At 46.5% G+C, this 24,455-nt stretch overlaps 1 protein-coding gene across 2 annotated transcripts in view; it reads right to left on the bottom strand.

Moving 5' to 3' along the window:
- Nucleotides 1-336: 336 nt before the first annotated feature.
- CD81 (CD81 molecule) overlaps nucleotides 337-24,455 on the bottom strand; it is a 98,259-nt gene continuing 74,140 nt past the window's right edge. The window contains exons 4-8 of one of the 2 annotated variants that reach the window (XM_019551524.1): nucleotides 21,623-21,697; nucleotides 17,181-17,288; nucleotides 12,751-12,834; nucleotides 11,989-12,081; nucleotides 337-631 (exon numbers count right to left, since the gene is read on the bottom strand). In XM_019551524.1, the coding sequence (XP_019407069.1) occupies nucleotides 593-631; nucleotides 11,989-12,081; nucleotides 12,751-12,834; nucleotides 17,181-17,288; nucleotides 21,623-21,697 (399 nt within the window). In that variant the 3' untranslated portion in view covers nucleotides 337-592. Of the gene's footprint in view, nucleotides 632-7,089; nucleotides 10,044-11,988; nucleotides 12,082-12,750; nucleotides 12,835-17,180; nucleotides 17,289-21,622; nucleotides 21,698-24,455 lie in introns of those variants that run through there. The other variant, XM_019551523.1, reaches the window with a different exon arrangement.

The raw sequence follows: 24,455 nt of genomic DNA, 5'->3' as shown, positions 1-24,455 counted from the left end.
CACATTAACAGTTCCCTGCAAACCTATGCCCACGCCCCCCCACAATATACATGAGTAAGACTTCATTTTCAGCTATTATATAACCACCTCTGTGTACACTACACAAACACATGTAAACCAGGACAAAAATATTTTTTTAAAAATCAAATTATGTTGTAGATGTGTGATGTTGGTATGTTTCTAGCTCTGAGAAGGCAAAACCCCTTGCTGAAAGGAGTATTTCTAGTGGCAAAGGGAGGGACTTCTGGTAGCAAAGGTCAGGAGTTAGGGGGCAGGACTTCTGGTCACAAGATGGCAACCAGAGCGTGGGGCACCTGTCAAGGGGCAGAGCTACAACAGTGCTTCCTTTTCTCTAGGGAGGAAGTAGGGGGTGTTCGCACATTAGTAACAGGAAGTCATAGCCACCCTTTTCTTTCCCTTTTCAGTATATGGAAGATAGAGTCTCGCACAGAATCTGCTAAATGGGAAAGGAATTCCGGGGTCCTCCTGCTCGGGTCTGAAAAAGGTTGAGAACTATGGCTGCAAGGCCCTGGCTACTGAGGGTGAAACCCCTGCAACCACAGGCAGCTTCTTCCAGGCTGAAAGCCTGACCTCAAGTCTGGTACCCATCACTGTATGTCCCAAGGGCCTCCTAAAAATGAAACAGAACAAAGAAAATCTAATTAACTAGCTGCCTCCCTCTGCCCCAGGTGGACTGGCAACAATCACTGTTGGCTGACACCAGAAATTAAGCCAAAGGCCTCCTCTGGAACTGGACATGTACATCTCCACAGCTGGAGCCTAACCAGCCTAACTCCGTGGGTGGGAGCTGTAACAGCCCCATAACTTTTGCAGATCAGGCATAGAATGGGACACGTGCTTGACCAGTGGATTACAGCTGCTTTGGACTTTTTTTTCTGGCTGTCTGAGATAGATCCCTGCCCATGCTCCCCTGCTGATTGTTGCTGAATGAAGGCCGAGCTCAGGAGGAGCAGTATGCTTTCAGTTCTAAGCCTAATGAGGAAAATGATTTTTCTTGCCTCATTCAAAAGGATGTTCCAAAGACAAAGGTCCTGCCTACAAGAAAAAAAATATGCACCAGCACCAATATAGCATTGTACTTTCAAACATTTTTAAATTAAAAAGGTGTGGGGGGGGGGGATTGCTCGTTTGTTTTTTAATTTAGAATGGCTTTTTCAATAAAATGGAAGTTTTCAGGCAAAAAAAAGTCTGGTTTCACTAAAACTTCAGGTCTTTGTCAAATGACCCAAATCAAAACCTATTAAAAAAAAATGCCCCTCCTCCCACTTTTTATGGTAAAAATTTTAATAAGAGGTTCATTTGCTTCTCTTTCCCTAATTTTGGGGGAGATTTTGCATAAAAACACAAAACCAAAACAATTGCAACTCAAAAATAATCAAGATCTTCACTGATTTTTTGACAGAACCTTCCCCTTCCCCCCAAAAAAAGAAAAATGCAGACAAAAGTGAACTTTTAATTGAACTATTTTTCACTGGGAAGATAGAGAGTTCCAGAGTAGCGCTGATAGGTTCACAGAACAGGCTTCACTGAGTTACCAGGTAAAGCAGCCCTGCCTTGAGTTTTGCTCATCTATGTTAGCACTTTGCTTCTGGGTCATCACTGTTATATCACAAGTCCCTGGCTGTGGAGGATGACAATAAGGGAACAGTGGAGTCAAGCACAGTGGCTTGACAGCACATACCTGTGAGCAATAAGCACCTTTGTTTCAGTGTTCAGAGTCCTTCTCCATGGGGGAGGTGGTCTACTGCTGCTACTACTGCTGCTGACGAAGCCTTCACTTCACATTTTTGCTGCCCTAGTGCTACTGATGTCTTTCCTCATCTTGGTGCTTTGTTATGTCCAGAGCTAAATATATCAAAGTAACTGCTGTGGACTGAATTTCCTTAATAAAGGCCAATTCTATGTAAAGTTCTGCCCCCTGATCCTTAATAGTGATAGCTGTATTGTTCTTGTGGAAAGCAACTGGTTGGAGAGGGTTGAGTGCTGCTGTGGAGAAAGTGTGGAAGAGGAATAACATCACTTTAGTCCAAGCCCAATTTATGCTCACTTTAAAGATTTAGCCAGTCCCTGGCTAAAGTGCATTGTCGGAACCATATAAAATCAATAAGGGTAAAGTTTGGGTCTCCTTTGTATTATGAAATATTAGGTCATGCCAACTAGAGCATGACTTGGAGGGCTCTCATTTACAAACATGACTTTGCAGTCAGCACAGACAGGGAGTTTCCTATTTAACATGCTGTAATCTTGTCTTGGTGAGCCTTCCTGGAATTCATAAATTTACTCAAACAGTTGACCCAGTGTTAAATATGAAAGTCCCTACTTTTCCTGGATGCAAAGTCTGCTTAACATGGTGTGTCAACTCCCATTAGAACACAATCATAGAATCATAGAAGTAGGGTGGGAAGGGACCTTGTAGATCTTCAAGCCTGACCCCCCGCCTGGGCGGGGGAAAAAGACTGGACTCAAATGAGTCCAGCCAGGTAGTCATCAAGCCAATGATTTTGTTAATTCTCAAGCAAAGGCAAACCCAAAACATTTGACTAGATCTATATCACTAACACCAAACTAGGGATTACAATCCCAAATTGGTTTATGAGAGGGATTGAGGCCCACAGAGCCCCTACTTCCCGAAGCCTGCAATTAGTCTGTGTGGTCTTAGTTAAGAGTGATGTTACCACACACACTTCAGCTGCTCTGCAGCAACTGTTCATGTGCCAGCAATTGCCCCAGGTTAAGTGAAAACTAAACCAGGGCTATTTAACCATTTTTCATTCAGGGATAAAACTTCTGCAGGCTGAGCTCTCACCATAGAGTAAAACAGGGACACAAGGGCAACCACAACTGAGTAGCTAAGACGGAATAAAGCTCTATGTACTATTAATTGCTGGCACACAAATATAACTATGCATGGGTCACATGCAATTATCTGACTCTGAGCGGGGGTGTGCAACTGGATACAGTTTGGGTACTGCCATTCTAGAGTGCCACCAGAAGTACGACTAGGTCTGCTGTAGGTATCTCTAAATTAACTTTAAATTAGCTCAAAGGCTGAAACCCATGCTACTGAGTTTGGTACTAGAGCAAGGTAGTTCAAAGTTAGCTTGAACTAGCTGAGCTTTGTTCATTCCATTAGATCACAGCCTAGTTGAGCTGTGGTCACTCCATCAGATTGCAAGGTAGATTTACCCAAGGTTAGGTCTTTGCAAATGCCAAAGATGGTTTATCTGTTCTAAGGTTTCCTGGGGCTTGAATTTAATGTGGGTAGTGGGTAGACCAGATCCAGCCATGTCTTTTCATGGCACTGGATGAAGTCATCTCTTGCTCTCAAAAACTTCTCTCTCTGATTTAGTCAAAAATGCATCTCTACCCTGCCTTCAAAGTAATGGATACTTATATTATCCTCTTCCCCAAGCAGTGATCAGCCTTAGCACTGCATGTAGCATTCACCCAGGGCGGGTTAACTGAGGTGTTCGTATGGTGTTCTTCACAACCATAATTCCTAAAAAGGTTTGGAAGATACAGAACGAAATCGGTTCAATGCAGACAGACTTGACAGAGTGGGGCAGGTACTTTGATTCTCTCCCTCCTTAGATTCACTGCTGCTTAGACACCCTGTCTGCCCACCTCAGTAGCTAATCCTTCCTTGCTGACAACAAGAGCACCCTGGCTTCTTGGCACTTTGATCCTTCTAGGTAGCTTTCACTGAATGCTGGAGATAGGCCAAATATCTTTCCTTCCTGTTTTCTAGGTTTCTTCCCTCTACCCTCATGGCTTTGGCATTTTGCTTTCTTGAAAGGAAGGTGACCAGCAAGAGGTTAGCAAGCAAAGAAGTATCTTATGGTGATGCAAACATATCTGCCAGGTATAAACTTAGGCTGAGGGCCTGCCCATTTTACAGGGGTCTGTAATAGAAGCCTCAGCCAGTAACAACTTTGGACTCCAAGGTCCAAAATCAAACATGAACCAATGACTCACACAACTGTAAACTTACATGCAAATACCCCAAAGTGTGCCAAATGAATGGTCTCTAATTTACAAGGCCAAATCCTGAACTCAGCAACACCAGTGTAAATCCACACCAACCTCATGGAACTCAATGACTGTATTTGACATTGCTAACCTAACGGTGCAACAGAATTTACATCTGGCCACAGTCTAATGTCTCATACTTTTGTTCCTCAACTTTCAGTTTGTAGTTGGATTTGGTAGTTATGTGTACAAAGAACTGGATGGTGGCACTACCAGTAAAGGCAGTTGCCTGCTTTCTTGCCGTCTGCTCTGTTCATTTCTGGTAACAAGCTGCTTCTTTGGAAGGCAGCAGATGGGTAAAAATGCTGTAGCAGGTGAATGTGCTCCACACACAGAGTTCAGCCACAGAGACCTGTTTGGAATGGGAGAGCTGGCTCATATTATCCTCTTCCTTCTGCACTAATATTATTTGCTTTTCCACATATAGCTTATTAAATTGCCTCTCAATAGGGAAACAGACTTACACCATTTAGAAATCCTTTGCTGACTCTGAAATGTTCTTTGCTGGGAAGAGATAGGGTTTTTTGTTGTCTTATGACATCAGTAGCAGTGATATGGGTTATGAAGTCGAGCTGGTTAAAAAAACCCAAGGTTTTATTTAAAAATATGCAATCATTTGTTTATGGGAGAGGCAGTTCCAAAGAACCCCCCCCAACTTTTTGGTTTGAAAGAACTTTTTCTATGAAATCCCCAAATTTGGCCAAGAAAGAAGTTCTCATGAAAACTTCCATTCTCAACGTCCATTTTAAAAACATCAGTGACTTCAGTTTCTTTTGTTTAGGTTCCTTTGGTTGGAAGAGCTTTCAAAGAAATGTAAATCACTATCATAGCTCCCATACAAGACAGGGTTTCTCCTATTGTAAGGCCTTTCCCATTGTGGCTAAGCATACAGGAACACAACAGGGCTGTAGTATTTCCTGAGAGTAACTCACGACTGATAGTGCCCCACTTGGCATGCAGCTCAAAGGGTGAATGGCCGACACTTCCAAGAAAAAAAAAAAAGGCCTCTTTAGGATGCTGGATGCCTATTACCATGGGTTTAGAGCATCTTAACCCAGGTGTAAACAGGTCAATAATCTGTAATTGTCGGCGTTTAAAAGGAGAATAAGTTAAGCAGAACCATGTTTAGGGACTGCATGGAAGTAGGTTTATTTCCTGAGATGCTACCTGGATCCATCTATTGTGCTTGTTTTGCACACAGATTGGATGCCAGATTGAAACAAACCACTACCCCTTGCCAGTTTATTTCTCTCAATCACGCACTTGCCCAGAGTTCAGTCACTGCAATGTCAGGTTATACCGGCCCCACTCCCTTCCCAAAAAAGCCATCACAGGAATAATTTTCATAGGGTTCAAATATGAGTTGAGAAAAGGCACTGTGATACTCCAAAGTATGTCTGAGTCTATCCCAATCATGCAGTTGCTCCAATAAAAGAGATCACCCACAAAGCTTCGTCATGCCTCAGGAATCACTTTACCTACTTCTGGGACTAAAACAGAGCACCACTACCAAGATGTTCTGGAGTGAGAAGCATCACATGTAAAGAATGGCATCAAGAGGCATTTAAGGAAGCCATTGTCCCTTGGCTCTGGCATTCAAAATGAATGACAACTGTAATACCCTCTTTATTTACAGACAGGATCCAACACCTTTAGAAAGAAACAAAAGCTTTAACAACACTGAAACAAATTCACAGGCAAAGATTTGGGTTTTCTTTATTTTTTATTGTTTTTAAATACTATTTTTTTAAAAGTCATTATGTCAGACTGTTAACATTCAGGTAAACAAGCAAGAAGACAACAGATGGGCATGTCTTAGCATTGGCACAGCCATGGAGAAGGGCTGTTTGCATTCCACTGCCTTCCTCCTTTCTCCCCCAGTCGCACCTCAGTCTCTTTGACTCTCCCTCCCTGTTTCCTCAAAGGCATTGGCCTGGAGCCCTGGAGCCAACCTGGCACACCTGTGCTGCCCAGGTCAATTTGTGGGAGGCAGGACAGGGAGGGAAGGGCAGTTGTGGGATCACAGCACTGCATGCCAGCCCCTCTCATGCAGAACATGTCTGGACCAACCTGATGGATCAGAAACCTGTCCCACTAGGTTAGGAAAAAGGGGCTCTTTGGGATAGTTTCAATTGCTTTTTAGCACAAATTCGGTTTAGTCACCACAGGTCTCTGAATTTTAGTCCCCCCACCCCCACAACTTCCTGGCATTTGCTCCCCCACCACTGCCCCTCCTCTCCAGACACACCCAGCTGCAGCAGGCATTGCCCTTGGTGAGCAATTTTTGCTTTACCTTTACCAACGGCCCACTCACAACATCTAATTTTTTCTCTTCCCTCCTCCATCACCCCAGAGGCTGCTTTGGCCTATGCTGTCAAAGCCTGGTTGATGAAGCATCCTGGCATTAAGGTTAACTGGTTGTAAATGGCAGAGGTTGGTCACACTATGCGTGCTATGAGAAACATTTATTAAAACTGGATTTTTTCTTCTTTTCTTTAAAAAAAAAAAAAACAACACAAAAGGCAGAAAGAAAGAAGTTAAACACATCTTTGTGGCATGCTCCACGCAGTATGAAAGGATTCAAGCATTCAGTTCAGCTGGCAGCAGCTCTGTTTGATCTTCCACCATGGTCTTTAAACCCAGCCATGGGTAATTCACTACTCTCAGCCTCCTCATTGAAATGGGGCCTCACTCCGCCTCCTTACCTTATGACTGTTTCTTAGTTGTTATTTTTTCTAGGATGAACTTTCCTACAGGTTGAGTATTTATGGCCTAAGGCCTAGTATTGCAACGCCCTTCTGTCATCTCTCAGGTGTCTCCAGGACCAGGTCCCAGATCTGTGTGTGTACACACATAGGGATCTGGGACAGCAGTTTAATAAAGCAATTTGATCTAAATCAGTTAAGTCAGATACTACTTCCATCCACATTTATCTTAAACTGGTTTTGGCTACTTTGAAAGTGCTTTATGTGTACTGAATTTCTGTTGCGTTACAGATTTGAACTGGTTTCCAATCATTTGTATTGGTTTATGTCTAACTTCTGTCCCTAGCCACAGAGACAAGAACATGTCTCAGAGGAAGCGGAAGTGCTACAATCTTCTCTCTCCACCTCATCTGAATTTAGATCTTGTTTCCTCTTGCATCATCCTACTCATATCCACCTTATCAGCAGTTCAGACATTTTTAAGCATGAAAGCTGCTACATCTATCTCCTTTCCTTTCTCATCTGCCCTCCTTCCCACCCCCTCCCCCAAGCTAGGAGACACAGGAATACCTTTAACAATGTGAAGGGAAACAACCAAATTATTAACATCACCCAGTGAAATCTATCTTACAGCCTTTTTCTGTCCCCCCCAGTGCCTCTCTATTAAAGGATGCCCTTCCTCTCATTGCAGCTGCATTGGACCTGTTCTCTCTGGTGGGAGGCTGCACAGGTAGATGACAATTTATGGGTAACCCCTGAAATTATAGATATGACCAGTTACCCTCTGTTACTCTGACAAAATCCAGTGAGCCCAGAATAGTGCTGACCAAAGATACTTCTTGGGCTATAGTCCATAGTCACCTCCTCCCACCTGCTACAGCAAAGGGCAGTTCCAGTACTTTAAAGTGATAACAGTCAAGAACATGTTTGAACTATATTTCTTTGCAGAAAGACCCAGTGAATCTTCAAACAGAGCTTTGGCTATGTACATCGTATCAGCTGAATACTGAACAATATCAAAATATATGGTATATGGGGGAAAAACAACTGAAATGCTTAATGGCATATTTATACACATTTATCAACAGTCGACAAAAAGGTGGCAAGTTACACATCCATTCTGTATGCTAACAACCCTGATGTACACATATGTAAACACATGCTTGATTGATGCATAACAGTATACATCTAGCCACATATCAAGGAGATAACCTGAAAAATCTACGCTGGGGTAGGGGAATGGGGGGACCTGGTGCACAACCTGTTTTTGTTTCCAAAGCATGCAAAATAGACATTCGGGGCAGCGTTGCTTTAAGGCTATTTCTAAGGCTCAATTACATCTTGTCCAATGCCCAATCAATCAAGGCTCTGAGACACCTTCTCCCTGGATTGTGAACTAGCACAACTTAATATATCAATATTCTGAAAGCCCCTACATGCTATGGAGGCAAGGGGAAAGAAGGGGGAGGAAGAAAGACGCTGGATTGATCAAGTTGCCTCATTGTAGGAGTCCTCCATCGCTTATACTAGTAGCACATTGGAAGGGTGTGTATTAGCCTGGGAAGAACACAGTTCTCTTCCACCCAATTCGGATTTGCAAGTTTAAAACAAAGCACAATCCAGAGAACAGAAGGGTGCTCGAAGCATGCCTGTATGGAAAAATCTCACATCATAATCAGACTGGGGGGGGGTGGTGAGTAACTCTGCTTTCTGCTGAGTCAATAGCTGAAAGATACTAAAGTTCCCAGCTCAAGTGCCAAAAGGGATAAGGGAAAAAGCTTTACTTAAAAATATATATCTATATATCTATACATATAGAGCATCTTTTAGAGACACGTACTAGCTTTATTACACAGAATTTGGGGCACCCTTTCCCCTCTATGTACATGGCAACAGCTCTCTTGTTAGCTAGATAGATTGGCATACAATAAAAGCCACACACATTTGGTTGGGAACATCTAGCTTGGGTTTCAACCAAAGCACAAGAGGGCACAACAGTATTTAAACCAATGCCTCCTTAAATCCTGGACTTCTCGTCTCGAAGGAGTTGGTTTCCAATGCTTCATGTTGGTTTAAAAAAAGAAGGATTTTTAAAATAGCCTTTATTTATGTATTTCAACTATCAGGATGTGGTATTTTTCTGAGAGAATGACAACATAGTTACAAAAGGACCTTGAGTAAGCACAATGGTGCAAACAGAGCTATGGCGAAAATATAAAAATTGGTTCTGAAATAAATGGAGAACCCCTCCAATTATCTTGCTGAAGGTTTGTGGAGGATTTTTATAGCCTAGGCCCTATAGCTTTATTTTTTTTTTTATCCTTTTCAAAATATCATACGTACATAAGCGTTCATTTAAAGTATGAACACAGCACCTGAGTGGAAGTTACCCCCTCCTCCTGCCACTCCATGCAAATCAGACTACAAAGAAGCATTCAGTCACTTCTGGAATTTGAAGAGTTTAGGCCTATGAACTCACTCCCAGGTTGTGACCCTGTGAGACACTTTCAGCCCAAAATGAGTGAGTCAATTTGTTTATTTAAAAGAATTGCAACCTCCTGGGGAGAACAAGAAATGTTAATAGTTTAAAATTATAACTCTTTGCTTAACAAGTCACCTGTGTACCTAGCGAAACAAATGGGCCTGACAGGAGCAATATATCTCCACCCTGTCCCTTTGTGATGCATCTCAGCTATCGGGCTATACCCTTGCCTCTCACATCTATCAGTTTGCAACAGCAAATCAAATTTGTCTCTAAGCAACTAAAAAATGCCAGGGGTTGGACTGGTGGGAGAGGGAGTGGGAAATGAGAAGAGCAACAACCTTGCTTCAGTTTCCAATTATTATAAACATTAGCATCTAAAGAAAAAAAAACAAGGCAAAGGTGTCCATCATCTTCACAACAAACTAGGAGCCTTCTGCTCTGTTCCTCTTCTATACCAGCACCATTGCCAAAATAACGCGAAGGGTAAAGGGCCAGACTTGCTGGTACAGTAATTTTTACTACCACACAAAACTGATGTGTAACTAACTCAGCCACAAGGATACGGGAAGGTTTTATTTATTTAAAAAAAAAAAGTAAAAATGATAAGTACTGTACGGTAATATTGGAAGTAGTTATATACATGGTTTTGTCGTTTGTTGAAATGTCTCCTGGTCATGTGGTGGCACTTGGGGTTCCTTTAGCGCCATCATCCCCACCCCTCCCCTGCAGCTCTCCACTTCTCAGTACACAGAGCTGTTCCTTATGCCACAGCACAATACCATGCTTAGGATCATTTCGAAGATCTGTGTGGGGAGACAAGCACTGGTAAGGCTCCGATTTATGAACGTCTTGATGACCTCATGTTCTTCCCACCTGCTGTCTTCTCTTTCCAGCTACAATGCTCCACTATGCTTTTCCTGGGTCTCCCCTCCCTCCATCTCTGAGTTTCTGGCCTTTTCACTGCTATTTACTCAGGCTGAGGACACATCTACCCTTCTTCTACACATCATCTACCTTTCTTCTGCACATCTATGCCTGCCCCCACTTGTTTGTTTGTTTTTAAATGGAGCCATACTTCTGGTGTCTTTATTGCAGCTGAGTGCTCATGAAAACAGGAACTGGAACAGATGAGGAAAGGCAAGCTATATTATTGCCTAGGAGGGCTGTATGAAGCTTCGCTGGCTATTTTGTTTTGACTTATTTCCAGCTCGAAACAGCGTAATTGAAACAAAGGGCTTCGAAACAGCCTCGAAACAAAACAAGGCCAGTTTGAATGGTTTGAAAGTTTTGAAACATTTTGAATTTTGAAGCAGCCACCAAGGTAGTGGGAGGCAAGCAGAGCCAGTGCTGCGCTCCGAGCAGCTCTGCAGTCCCACGTGGCTCCATGTCTCCCCACCTCCCACCGCCGGGCTGTGCTCTGTGGGGCTGGCCCACAGTGCCATCTCTACCCACCTCCCACTGCCGGGCTGTGCTCCAATCGCGTCCGTCAGCCCCATGGGTCTCAGCCCAGTGGTAGAAGGCAGGCAGAGCCAGTGCTGCGCTCCACCTCCTGCCACCGGGCTGAGTTTCACAGGGCTGCAAGCCACTGGGAGCTGAATCCGGTGGCAGGAGGCACTTCCCTCTGCTGGGCTCCATGCCCAGTGCTGGGAAACAGCTTGGCTGGGGGAGGAGTCTCAGGTAGCAGGAGCAGCATCCTGTCATCCAACAGGCAGATCAGGGGCATTGCCAGGAGGGCTGCAGGGGCTCTACCAGACTCCTCTTGGGGATGCGGGCCCTCAATCTGCTTGCCAGACCACAGGATGCTGCTCCTGCTCCCCAGCAGCTTGAGGTGCAGTTTCCTAGAAACCCCTACACCTATCTCCTTGAAACATGGCAGGCTTTATGCCCTCAGATGGGGCTACCAACCCAGCAAGTTTCATCGGAATCAGGCGAGAAATGACAACGCTATAGGCTGTTTCGTGCTTCCCCATTATAGGTTATGGGTGAAACTTTGAAACAGTGCTGAAACAGCAAAACTGTTTCGACGAAACTGAACAGAACAGTGCTTTCGAAACTAAATGGAACTTGAAACGAAACACTGCTCCATCAAAACGGAAGTCTAAGCGGAACGCTGCTGTTTCACACGGCCCTATTGCCCGGCCCAGTCCAAGCACAACAGGCACAGAGATGAGGAAAGATGCAGTATGTTACTGGTTAGCTCACCGGAGAGTACACTATGGGAAAGAAAGCTAACTCCTTCCAGGTGGAAGCCTTATGGGTCAGTATTCTCCAATCCAAGAACTACAACAGTTTTGATGCTGGTCAAGGTGGCTCAGAAGATTATGGTACATTTCCTTGCAAGTAGAAGCTTGAGTTTAAAAGTAGTTTTGTTTACAACAAAGCTAATCTTGTATACCTCTTGCCTTAGTCTCAGGATTGCTGAAGACGATGACAGAGCTACCATTCAGCTGGGCACAGATGCATGTCTCAGAAGGCATAGGGCTGAGGTGCACTAGCACAGATGTGGGAAAAGAAGGGTTTGCTCTCTCCCAACCTGGACTAAACAGTAACCTGGCTAAGGGGAAGGGGAATAGAAGCTGTAGGTTAGTACTGGGAAACTCCTCTGCATTTCTGTGGGATCCTCTGTTTAACCCCCTGCCTGAAGTAACCCAATGCTTGCTTTACTGGCACAAAAAGGTTATTTGGTATTTTTAAAACCAAATCCCCTGCCCCTGAACTCTAGTATGTCACATCACATTTCTCACTTACCATGATTACAGCTACCACAATGGCAGCAATACCAATCAGGTACAACTTCCCAGAGAAGAGCTCATCAATTTTCTGGTGACAGTTGCTGTATACCTGTTATACAAAGAGTGGGAGAATGCATGTCAGCCAGCCTCATCTCTAACTATGCAGTGCAAAACATTATACATAAAGCAGCAGAATGTGGGGTTTCTGGCTACTCCCCGCATATGCCTAAACCATGAAACATGGCCCTGGATGAAGTTAGTGACCGAACTCTAATTGATTTCATCCCATGCTATGTTACAGCACTTCAGACTGGACAGGAAGCGGCAGGGATGGGCATATTCAGTACAGCCACAGTGAAATCTTAAGAACATCCAGCTAAAGTCTTCCTGACCCTGGCGTGCAAGAGCATTTCAGCAAGTAGGGACCCAGGCTCTGCCTTTCTGTGGCAGATGCTTGCATTGCTAAATAGCCCCTCTACCTCCAGCAGGATTCCCAGTGCTGAGGCATGGAATTCTTGAGCCCCACTCCTTCCTACTTACTTGCCCTCTCCCGGCTAGCAGAGAGGTGCGATTCCCAGAGGCCAAGGGAGGGGTAGTTGCTTGATGCCCTGCTACTGTCTTCCCCTTTGTTGTGAATGGGTTGACTTCTCCACCAAGGAGATAGAGTAACCCCTTCAGCCTAATGGGGCGAGTTTCTGGGTGGGTCACAAAAAGTATAGAGGGACTCTGTGCAACTGCATTCACCCAACATCATACCAAGGAGAGAAGCAGGCCTTACCAGGTTCTCCTTCTTTGGGCATATGTCGTCCCTGATAAACTGGGTGAAAGTGCTTTCCAGAAGGTTTGTACCACAGCAATCCAGCTGCACATAGTAAAAACACAGTGTTAGCAAGATGCAGATATTTGTGTAAGGAGGTTCGGAGATAATGGACTCATTGGGCCTAGCCTGTTCTTGCTGGTTATGTTCTAACATCACAGGAATCAGTTTGGCTTGTATAGAGAGAATCCAGCCTCCAAATTAAACTTCTGATTTACAAGCAGGGTAGTGACTGAATATAATAATCCCAGATGTTCATTCCCAACCTGGAAGAGTCACAGCCAGAGCCCGTTTCCTACTCAGCAGAGGACACGTTGAGAAGAATTCATCTGAGCTGAACTTCCATTCCATTGCACTTACCTGAATCCTGGGATGCAGAAAAATAACAAAAAATGACTTCATCTTGGTGTGGGCCAGATTTTATAGGGTTCCTTCTAAATGATCTAGTCCAATGGTACTCAGTCTTTTTGCTCAGTAGTGCCTGATCTGTCCATAAGCCAGATCTGGTTAGTGGTCCAGATCTGGCCCCTGCAGCAGGCACAGATCCAGCTGTGCAGGGAGGGGAAAGGGGCAGTCCAGTCCTACTCTAGCCACTTATGGCCTAGCCCCAAACTAGCCCTCAAGTAAAGAGAGGGTGGAAGGAAAAGGTGGTATGACCTGGGCCTAATCCAACCATGTGGGGGGAGAGGGGATGCTCCAGCCCCAAACCCACTGTGCAGAGGGAAGGGGGCGTGGCCCAGCTCTGATCTGCCGTGTGGGGCTTGGAAATCTGGCAGTGGGAAGGGTAGTGGTATTCTCTCCGGTGCCGGATTTCCTGACCCATGGGTACTGCATATGAAAACTGAAAGCTTGGACAGTGTCTCTTGCACAAAAATGCAAGACAATGGCTTGGGCAAGACTGGGTTGTGGTAACAAGACTACCACAAGAAAATCAAACTCCACTAATGGCTTGTAACCCATTAGGCATCGAGACAGATATTTGGCTGGGGCAATACGATCCTGGCACCCATTCCTGCCCGGGGCAGGGAGTTGGACCTAATGATCTGTTTAGGTCCCTTCTGATGCTAAGTACTACGATACATTAGACCTGAGGTAGCCAATACCAGACCCAGGACATAAAATAATAAAAGGATGGTTAAAATTGTTGTTAGAGACTTGACACACTCATTACATGTGTATTTCAAAGCTAAGGAAGCCAAAGAGAAGGCTGCGCCAGTGAAGGCAAGGAAACTACATATGCATTTCAATTGAACTAGCAACTAAAGAAGATAAAAGACTAAATACACATCTCAAGAGAAACCTTTAAAAGGTACAGGAAAGATGTCTAGTATGGGACATGCTCACATTTTTCAAAACAGGCATCCAATGTTTAAGGTATTACAAATGTCTCAATCATTCAATGTATGTCTGCAGTTTTGTAAAAAGACCATCACCGGTGCAAGCTACTAATCTGCCCCACTGCTAAACAAATACCCAAAGACAGGTCTGGTAAACAATGCCTCTAAGCATCCTGTTTGACCACACAAGACCCATCACCTGTAACTGACCTATAATTGCAGGGGCTGCAGAGAAACACAAGTCTTCACACCTAGACAAATCTAAAAAGAGGAGCCAGGCAATTTAACAATTGTAATGAGGGCCACCCTTTTCCTCCCTGTTTTATTTAAACTTTAATTGGCCAACCATCAAGAAAAAAAACAGGGGTGCACTTATAGAGATTTTGGAGGCCGATACCAACAGCCAATTTTTAAGAGGCATATTGGCTGATACCAATCTGATTTCCGATACAGCTGTGTGCAGCTGGTAAGTCTATTGTGGTGGAAGGGGAGGGGGGAGGGAAGGGACATGGAGGGAAGGCAAAAATCAAGGCCCCTGCGGTGAGGGAGGGAGTAGGGCTGGTGCTGGGGCAGGCGCTGCCCAGCTGGGGAGGGGTGGGGCATAGGACAGAGCCGTGGCTCATCCACGGGGTGTGGGGTGGCTCCTGCCACTCTGTACACCCTAGGAGGGAATGGGGGGAGGCGCCTGCTCCCGGATCTGTGTGGGGCAGGGCAGGGTGGGCTGCAGATGCGGGCTGGGGCCAGGGCTGGCTGGACTCTTCCTGGTGGGTGCTGGGCCAGCTGTGCTTGGGGCTGGCATTGGTGGCACTGGGAGGGGAGCTACGGGGGTGGGGGCTGCAGCTACCCCATATTTTGCGGTAGTCCCCCCATAACCCCTGCTCCCCACTCTCCCCACACACACATGCTGGGAAGAGTGCAGCACAGCCCTGGCCCCAGCCCACAGCTGCAGTCCACCCCACCCACTGCGCAGATCAGGGGGCACACGGGTACAATCCTACAAGTTGCAGGACCAAATTTCAACACACACTGATCTGTCTGATCAGGACACATGCCTAGTCCCTGTGGATAACTGAGAACTTCTATAGAGAAATGGTTTTCCAGCCACCTTTATATACCCTAGGACATGGGTGGGCAAAATCCGGCCTGCGGGCCACATCCCACCTGCCAAGCCATTCTATCTGGCCTGTGGGGTCCCTAAAAAAATTTAGAAAATTACTTATCTGCCTTAACTGCCTGTCAATGATAACACGGTGCCAGTAGCAGTAGGACCCAGGGGGAGCTGGCAGCAGGACCCAGGGGAGGGCAGGACCCAGCAGCTACAGCACCAAGGCCTGCCCAGCCCCGAATCCCCTCCCCCACCCAGCCCCCAACTGGAAGCCTGAAGGAAGGCTTCTGGCCTGATGACCCTGGGGTTGTTTCCTGCTCTTGCGCAACTCAACTAAGAACACAGGGAGATGGGAGGACCACAGTGATTGCCCCAGTCCTTGGGGCCAGGCTGGTTTCTGCTTTATTTTGTAGTCCTGGCAATGCAGCCAGGAACCACATGATGCCAGAGTGGTAGATGGCGGGGTGGGGAGAAGCAGCAGTGGTGGGCAGAAAAGCAGGGAAATGGCACTGGTAGCAGTGGCAGGTGTGGGGGGGAATGGCAGTGGGCACAAGTACAGCAACAGCTGGGCAGAAGTATGGGACCTGTGCCAATGCCTTGGGGCCAGCGCCAGCCAGCAGGAGTGAGGGGCCCAGGCTGGCAGAGGCTCTACAGAGCTAGCCCAGCTCTGCCCCTCTCACTACTGGCACAGCCCAGCCCAGCTTCATAGAGCACCTGCCAGCCTGGGCCCTACACTCCCAGCCAGGTGTTGCTACGTTCCTGCGGACTGCCACTTGCCCCTGAACCTGCTGCTGCTGCCACCACGATTTCCCCGCTTTCCCGCCTGCTACTGCCGCTTGTCTCCCCACTCCCACCTTATTTCTGGACTGCAGGATGCAGCAGGAATAGGCCTGGTCTTGTCCCCGCGATTCCTGGTTGGCTCCCTTCTGCTGCGTTGTGTGGACCCAGCCATGCAGCTGCAGAACTGCATGCTGCTGGAGCAGCCAGCGGGGGGCAGCAAGCAGAAAGGTAGGGAAGCGGCAGGAGAAGGGCAGTGGTGGCAGATAGCAGAAGGGTCAGTGTGGCAGCATCTGGGCAGGCAGCAGCACAGGGCCCACACTGGTGGTGCCCTAGGACCAGGGACAGCAAGAGTGCTAGGCCCAGGCTGGCAGGAGTGCTGGGCAGGGGCTCTGCCTGCCACAGGCCCTAAGCACCCCAAGGCCTCATAGCCTGGTGCTGCTGCTGCTGGTGGCAGCGGCTGTGGGCATCCACACACCCCCATGCACACCCCACACTATCCAGCCATCCTCTCCCCCCCACACATGCCACCCTCTGCCCACACACTCACAGCTTCCCATAAACCTCATACCCACATATCCACACACACACACGCTCCCCCACCCCACATACACACACCAATACCCACCAAGCCCCATACATACCCACACCTATCCACCCCCCACAAATCCCATATACACACTCTCCCCCACACCCCACATACACATATATCCACATCCCCACCAATCTACACCTACACACCCATACCCCCTACAATATAGAAGAGTAAGACTTCGTTTTAAGCTATTGTACAATCACCCCTATGTATGCTACACAAACACAAGTAAATCAGGAACAAAAATATTTTTTGAAATCAAATGAATGAATATTGTAGTAGATGTTTGATTTTTAGAATATCATTCTGTATTTATGTGGTTCTGAGATGGCAAACCCCTTTGCTGAAAGAAGTACTTCTGGGGACAAGGGGAGGGACTTTTGGTGGCAAAGGTCAGGACTCAGGGGCAGGACTTCCAGTCCCAAGATGGTAACCAGGGGCTGGGGCACCTGTTGAGGGGCAGGGCTACCCATGCAGCTCTCAACAGCTTGCCAAAACTCAAGCACCCCTCCATCCAAAATAGTTGCCCACCCCTGCCCTAGGACAACTCCATGGTTACTATTCCTCCTCATCTCACCGTTTCATGGAAGGTCTTCAGAACAGTTTTCCCATTGGTTGAATTGGGGTCTCCCTGAATCACTTGATGATATGCCTGGTCATAGAACTGCTTCACATCTTTGGCAATCTGCAGAAAAAGGTAAGAAAAAACCTTCTTACTGAGGACATACACCTAAAAAGAGCTCTATCAAACCTGTGTGGCAAGGAATAACAGTGCTGTCAGGCTACCCAACAGGGGGCATGCTGCCTTCAGTGCCACTCCCACCTGAATAAGAAGTTTCTTTCAGATTTGGGCTATATTATGTATTTATTTATAGAGGCAAGTTTGATCTCCCTTACTGAGATCAAAATTCCTGCAGCTATACAATGTTCCAAAGGGCAGATGCTAGACTTCACTCGTTAACTAGAACCTTTGGGCCAATATTTCCTAAATATTTTGTGAATACTCTGTCTGTGCAGGCCTATATTTTCTAAGTGACTTATAGGATATGGATACTAGAGTCCCCTAGTAACTTGTAGCACCTGAGCACCTAGATATTGTAGATGGCTTTGAAAAAAAAGTGTCAACTGTATTTGTTATCCCCAGATCAGCTATCAAAATGCAGCTCCCCCTGCGCCAGAACATGGCAGCAGCCAACACATAGCAACTCTATGCAGCAGCCAGGGGAGCATGGGGGAATTCATACAGTCAGTGCCTGTGCCATACATTCACGTTAGCTGAATCCCGAATGTTGATCTTATATACTCTCTCCCTTATGGCTTCTGAAAAAGCAGGAGTTTGGGAGAGAGTCTTAAAAGAGCAGAGGGACGAGTGAACAGAAATGAGGGACAGACTATTTGGGAAACCTAATCTGCAGTGATCCATCCTATGCAGTGTGGAGAAGGTGAGGAAATAAAAATCAGAACTGGGGTTTCAATAAGTTGCCCTTTGTCTACCTTCCTTCCCAATGTACTGAATTCGAAACCATTATCTGCAAGTCAAACCTTTAATGAACAGAAAAAGGGATGGAATTGCCTCTCTTCCTCCACCTAAGACAAATCAGACATTGAAACAGGGATCTAATTTCATAATAAAATGGCACCCCACACCTACTTCATTATGAAATAATCTTCCCCCAGGTGATATCATTAATGGCACTAAAATAAAGCAAAAGTGCAACGACTAAATGTGTTCAGCGGTGTCTAAACTTGCCTGGTAGTCAAACACTGGTAATAAAATTTCCTTTCTGCCTGTGGTTCAGGATAAGTGCTCCAATACCACTGGCAGTAATTAGTGTGAATGACCATTAGAATCATTCAGCAGAGACACTTGCATAGAATGGTCTCTCCTTGGCTTGGGACTCTCCCAGCATCACCTCCCCTCTCTCTTCCCATGTCATTCAGGACTGGCATCAATAGGTGAGGGTAGGGAACAGAAACAGGTTGTCAGCATTGTTAGCAGGGACCTTCATCCACCAGACCCCCTGGGGGCAGGAAAAACAGACACAGAAATCAAGCAGCAGCTGCAGATTCTTACTCCTTTGCATTAAATGTGTTCAGTCGAGCCACAAGTGGCTGATGCTGTTGCTTTCATCCTGCTGGAAAGAAAAAAAACCCTGAATCTTTATTGGGGGCATTTAAACCAGTGCCCATTTCTGCCATATGCGTGTGCCTTCCCTGCAGAGCCAGTAGCAGCAGGGGGGGGTACCTACAACAGCAAATTCCTAACAGGATTTCTGGACTTTTGCACATTTGTTAAATCTTAGACACTGAAAAATACTAGAAGTAATACCTGCATGGTACACAACACCTTCCCCTCCCCGTAAAAGCATTAATTTGCACCAGAGGTTGCTAGGTAACAGCATCCTAGCCACAGGACATATTTAGCCACCAAGAAAATGTACTGATGAAGTAATGCATCTCTCTTGTCAATTAATGGCTGTGTGTTTGCACTCACAACCAGCTCTGAAACGGAATTGGCTGCCACCTGCTTTTCTAGTTGAATTAAACTTCTTAATAAAGCAATTAATTTCTGGCTCCCCCACAGATTCCAAGCACAAAGAGATTCCCTTCTCTGCTTCAGATCCTCGATGTCGAAGTGATTGGAATACTAATATCTGGTTTCTTCCTGGCTGCACGACAGCTCAGGTTTTTGTGCATGGACAGTCTATCCTTAGACGTTTTAATACAATAGGATTGGCCCAGTTCTGACGAAACCCATGAGAAGCCATGCCAGGAGAAAGATGGATGTTCCAGGCACTCATTGGTCAGGGAAGGTCAAAACTCAAAAGACAGGAGCCAGCACTGTGTGTTCATTCCTCCACTTTGGGAAACCATGGTATTCTGATAACTTGTAATCCCACTGGGAATCCTCCCTCCATCTGTTATATCTCTGTCCAGAAGACAAAGCCTATTGCTGTGCAAGGCTAAGAGCAGGGAGAGCTCATTAAGGAGACATTCTAGGTAGAAATGTTAAGTGCTGACATGTAAGTGGGCCTCTGTACAAGGTTACCCATGTGTGTTTGTGTGAGTATGTGAGGCTTAGGGAGCTGGCAAAACAGTGAGTAGGGACTTTGTGTGGGAAGCAAAAGGAAAGGATTCAGAGCCCTGTCCTTCATTCCTCAAGACACATGTAAGTATCTGGGTTTCAGGCTAAAGCTGTCTAGGAAGAATTAACAGAACTCCTGTTCTCAGCCCTAGTGGGAATGACCATTATACTGCATCTACAAATGGGTTCTGCCTTCACACCTCATGCTCCCTGTAACAGGGAACCCCTGAAGGTTGGGGAAGATAGGAAACCTGGGGAAAGCAAGGGCAGGAAGGAGTAGCTGCATATGTGGACTGAGCCAAGGACTAAAAAGGCCAGGCGCTCAATGAGGCAATTCCCTGCACCTGGACCCTGGGTGCAGATGTGGTTACATGGCTAGAAGAAGGCTGGGCTTGGGCATATAAACCCAGTTTCTGACCATGCAAGGGGGAGTCTGGCCCTGCAGAAAGCAGGGAGAGGAACTCTCAAGAGTCACACAGACGGACACCTAGGGCAGCTAGGGTAAGATGGCTCTAAGGGAGGTATGGCCTGTGGGTAACACTAACCCTGAGTGAGGGAGACTTTTTGCTTGAGACTGGAGGACTGGGCTGTGGCTACAGGGGTGGAAGTGGCTAGGTGGCACTCCCCACTATGAGCAGATTCAGACTCACAGAAGTTTAGGGCTGGAAGGGACCTTGTGAGATCACTGGATCCAGCCCTCCTACTCTGGCCAGGAAAGACGGCTGGGGTCAAATAACCCCAGCAAGGTGTGCGTCCAGTCTCCTTTTGAAGATCTCCAGCGTAGGTGCCTCCACCACCCCTGCTGGAAGTCTGTCCCAAAGTCTGGTCACACGAACCGTGAATAAGTTTTTCCCTACATCCGGTCTGAAACCTTCTTCTAGGAGTTTATAACTGTTGCTCCTGGTTTTCCCCTGGGGCGCTATGGTGAATAACAGGAAGCTAGCCCCATGCCAGAGAGGCCGAGTTCAGGAGGATGCAACTGGAGCCCCAAGAGGGGCTGTTGCCAAATCAGGGATCATGCCTGGGAGTTGAGGTTTCAGGCAGCAGACCAAGGCTGAGGGTGCGGCCAGAGCAAAAGAGTGCCAAGACTGTGGCAGCTGAGGCCCCAACAGGTGCTTGGAAGCTTGAGGGAGCACTCCTGTAAAAGGAAACCACCCGAGGGGGAAGCACAGGCCCCAGGTAGGGTGACCCTAGCTGTGAAGGTAGAGCTGATCATCAAGGTGACCAATGAAGCTACCCCCCTGACCTCAGGGACCATATCCCCAACAAAGCAAGATAATAGCAAAGTTATGGCAGTAAAAGTGGAGGTGATGCTGGGACCGGAAAAGAGCCAGTAGGTGGCTGGACCATGGAGGGGGCCATCAGCTGCCAGGCTGGCAGATCCCCACTCATGCAGCAAGCAAGTCAACAACAATCTGGTTTAAGCTTCAGAATAATCTAGAACATGTAACACAACACTTTTGAGGAACAAATGATACACTCAATCCCTTCTGTGGTAATCATGTACCTTTACCAGGCTATCAGCATAAGTTTGGAGCAAGATGCAAGAACTTTGCTTCATGCTTTGTCCTAGGGTTCACTGATATTCATCTTTGCACACCCAGGTGTGAGGCTGTGCAAGGGTTCCATTCATTGTGTTACTGATGCTACAATGGTAACTGTTCGAGGCACTGTATGCTGACTCATAGTGAGGGACATTCTCTGTAGGGCAAAATCAAACAAGGGTAATGTTATATTAAATAACTGGGGCATAGAGAGGTTAAGTGATTTGCCCAAGGTCATATACCTTTGGTGATGGTTCAGTTTCTGGTCTCAAGTCGTCTTTAATGCCTTAAACTCCAAGCCACCCTTCTCCCAGCTGGGGCAGAACCACAGCAGAGTCTTACACAAGCACATGATCACACAGAGAGAAAGGTTTCAGGGTTTGCTTTTACCTGGTCTTTGTTGACAAATCCCCAGATTCCAGCAGCCACTTCACAGGCAAACAGGATCACCAGGCAAGTGAAGAACTGTGAAGAGATCAGGAAGAGGATACTAATAGGCTTGACAACAGGAGAAAGAGAGGATTGGGGATGGAAGCCTATCGTTTCATTGGATAAAGAGTTTGCATCAGAATCACCCAACAAAAGTAAATATAGCTCAATGGATCAGGAAGGCAACAGGATTTGGTGTTTTATAGCACCAGTGAAAGAAGCCCCTTCCCCTCCACACATACTTATATCTATGCCCATCAACCCATTATTTTGACTCTCCTGTTCCAGGCACAGCCCAGGGAGGAAAACCCCCTTGAACAATTCCACTAGTCATCAGGCGGGGGTGGACCATGGAGAGATTAGCAGAGACGTGTCAATAGGGCAACTGGGGTTGAGGGCTCCACTGGAAGAAAGATAATCCTCCTAGAGTTATGGGGATAATTTGGGCAAGCCATCTGCTTTGACACAACTACTCAGGTACTACTAGCTCCATGCTGGCATATGTCATTTGATGAGGAACAGTGGTGTATCAGTGAGTGATGTATAATAGATGGCTATCAGCATTCAAAGCCCTGCAAAGCTGCTGCATTTTTTTTTTCGCATAAACAGGAACACAGTCTGTAACTTGAATATGCTACTTATTCTCTCCAACCCCAACAAGCTGGAACCTCTCTTTCCTTCTGAAGTCCAGTAACACCTGGTGATGGTGTATTCAGTTTTCCAGTCTGGCTCTGGGAGACTTTATTACTCATGAAAGAGAAGCTAAAAGCACATTCATTAAGAGTCAAGGACCAGCTAGTAGGATTTCCAATATCATTCCTGCAGGGAAAGCAAGGGAATGAGAGAGCTGTGATCATGTCCCACAGCTAACTCTGCTGTCCTTAGAGCGATTCCCCTCTGGAAAAAGTTTATCTACAAATATTTCTCCATAAATTCAAAGAAGATGGGTAAATATGTTTGTGAAAGGATATGGTGGGCAATGATTCTCAACCAGGATGCTATGGAACCCTTAGGTATCATGAGATCTTTTAAAGGTACCACCAAATGTTAGCACAGTTAGGTGGGCAAATATGACTTGCAAGATAAACCCAGAGATTTCAACTAGGAAATCACAGCATCAAAAACATTAGGGCCTGATATGGTTTTTCTGAATTATTTGCAAGAGAAAATGTGCCCTGTTATTTTTCTGTAGTCAAAAAAAACTAGTGAAAACTTGCCTCCTATCTCTCCTGCCCCAAGCCTGCCAACCCATAGCCTCTGGTCTCTGCCCCCTTTCCCTCACCTCCGAAGCCTCTACCCCTTGCCTGCTGTCCTCCCCCACCTGCACCACCAGCAGGCTGTATCCACACTGCAACCTGGGCAAAGAGCACAACCCCAGCTGCTGGAGCAAAGGTCTCTGGGGTGGGAGGGAAGCAGCAAGAGGGGGGCTGAGAGAGGGGATGGTAGGGGCCCAAGGCTGCAGAGGAGGAGTGATGGGGAACAGAGAGCCACTTTGGTTCCAGCTCTGACTCAGGGTTTGGGCCAAAGCTGCTGCCTGGCCCCTGCCACCTTGTACTCTGACTCCCAGATGAGGGCCTGTTATTTCCCCATGGTAAATGGCAGGGAGGGGAAACCTCAAGTTGGAATATGGTAATTAAAACACAAATGCTGAAAGGCTGCTGTAATTCCTACACCAGACACTATGGCTTACATTTGTGACCACTGTCCTTAAAATGCATTTTTAATCACTTTTGTGGAAATATACAATTTCTGCCCATGTTCTTGGCTGAGCATTTGGAAATCCAAGTGGAGTTGCCACCCAGCCAGAATCCATGCTGAACACAGTCAACACCAAGGTCGTCCCTGAGTGGAACTTGGCAAACACAGTTGGTGTTGCACAAAGACTCATGTAGCGAGATGACAAACCTCCCTCCCACCCAGCCACCCCATTGGTAAGTCCATGGTATGAAAGAATATTTTTGTAAGTCATTTCTATCGTTACTAGCCATTCAACAGCTCCATCTCCCAGCCTTTGTAAAAAAATATTTCTGATAAACACTTACTCCCTTACTCAACTTAGGAAACTGTGGTCGTGGGAGGGAAAATATCTTCATTTCCTAGGGAGGTTATTACTTGGCCTCTAAACAGTCAATGTAACAACACAGCAAAAGTATCAAACGCTGCTTAGGAGGTACTAATACAAAGCACTTATAGCCTTCTCTGGTAGGCAAAGGCAAAAGGAAAGAAAGCACACAGGCAGGACTACTGATCTCTGCCAAGCCAGTGGTTTCACTATTGGGCCTCAAGTACATTCAGGTGCTGTACATTCAGATGCCTACCTACTAAAATTTCCTTCTAAAGTTTAAAGGGAGACCAGGGGTAATCCAAACCCTGTAGTCCTTTGCTTTGGCAAGGTCCAGCTGACTGCCATCTTATACTCAGTAAGATCCTGAAAATGAGGCTACCCCTGCTAGACTGGCCTCCTATTCTCGCTAATACAACACTGTTACTGATATTTTCATCCACAGATCTCCAAATCCATTGCAAAAAACAATCATTGTTCCTCTTGCACAAATGTGGGAACAGTGGTGCAGAGATATTGAATGACTTGCCCTCGTTCACCAAGCAGGTCAGTGGCAGGGGAGGAGAGTAATGGCTTCCTCCAGTTCCAGGATGGTCCTCCATGTGGGGCTTCCCATGGATACCTCGCTGCTCCCTCAGCCCCCACCCACACACCCCTGACCCACACACCCACCCCACAGGCTTTTCCCACAGCCCCCCTCTCCAACCCTGTCGGTGCCCCCCCATCCCCAAC

The sequence above is a fragment of the Crocodylus porosus genome, unplaced genomic scaffold (genome assembly GCF_001723895.1).
Source record: "Crocodylus porosus isolate Cpor-Errol unplaced genomic scaffold, CroPor_comp1, whole genome shotgun sequence".
NCBI classification, from domain to species: domain Eukaryota; kingdom Metazoa; phylum Chordata; order Crocodylia; family Crocodylidae; genus Crocodylus; species Crocodylus porosus.
This window is presented reverse-complemented; position numbering and strand designations above follow the sequence as displayed.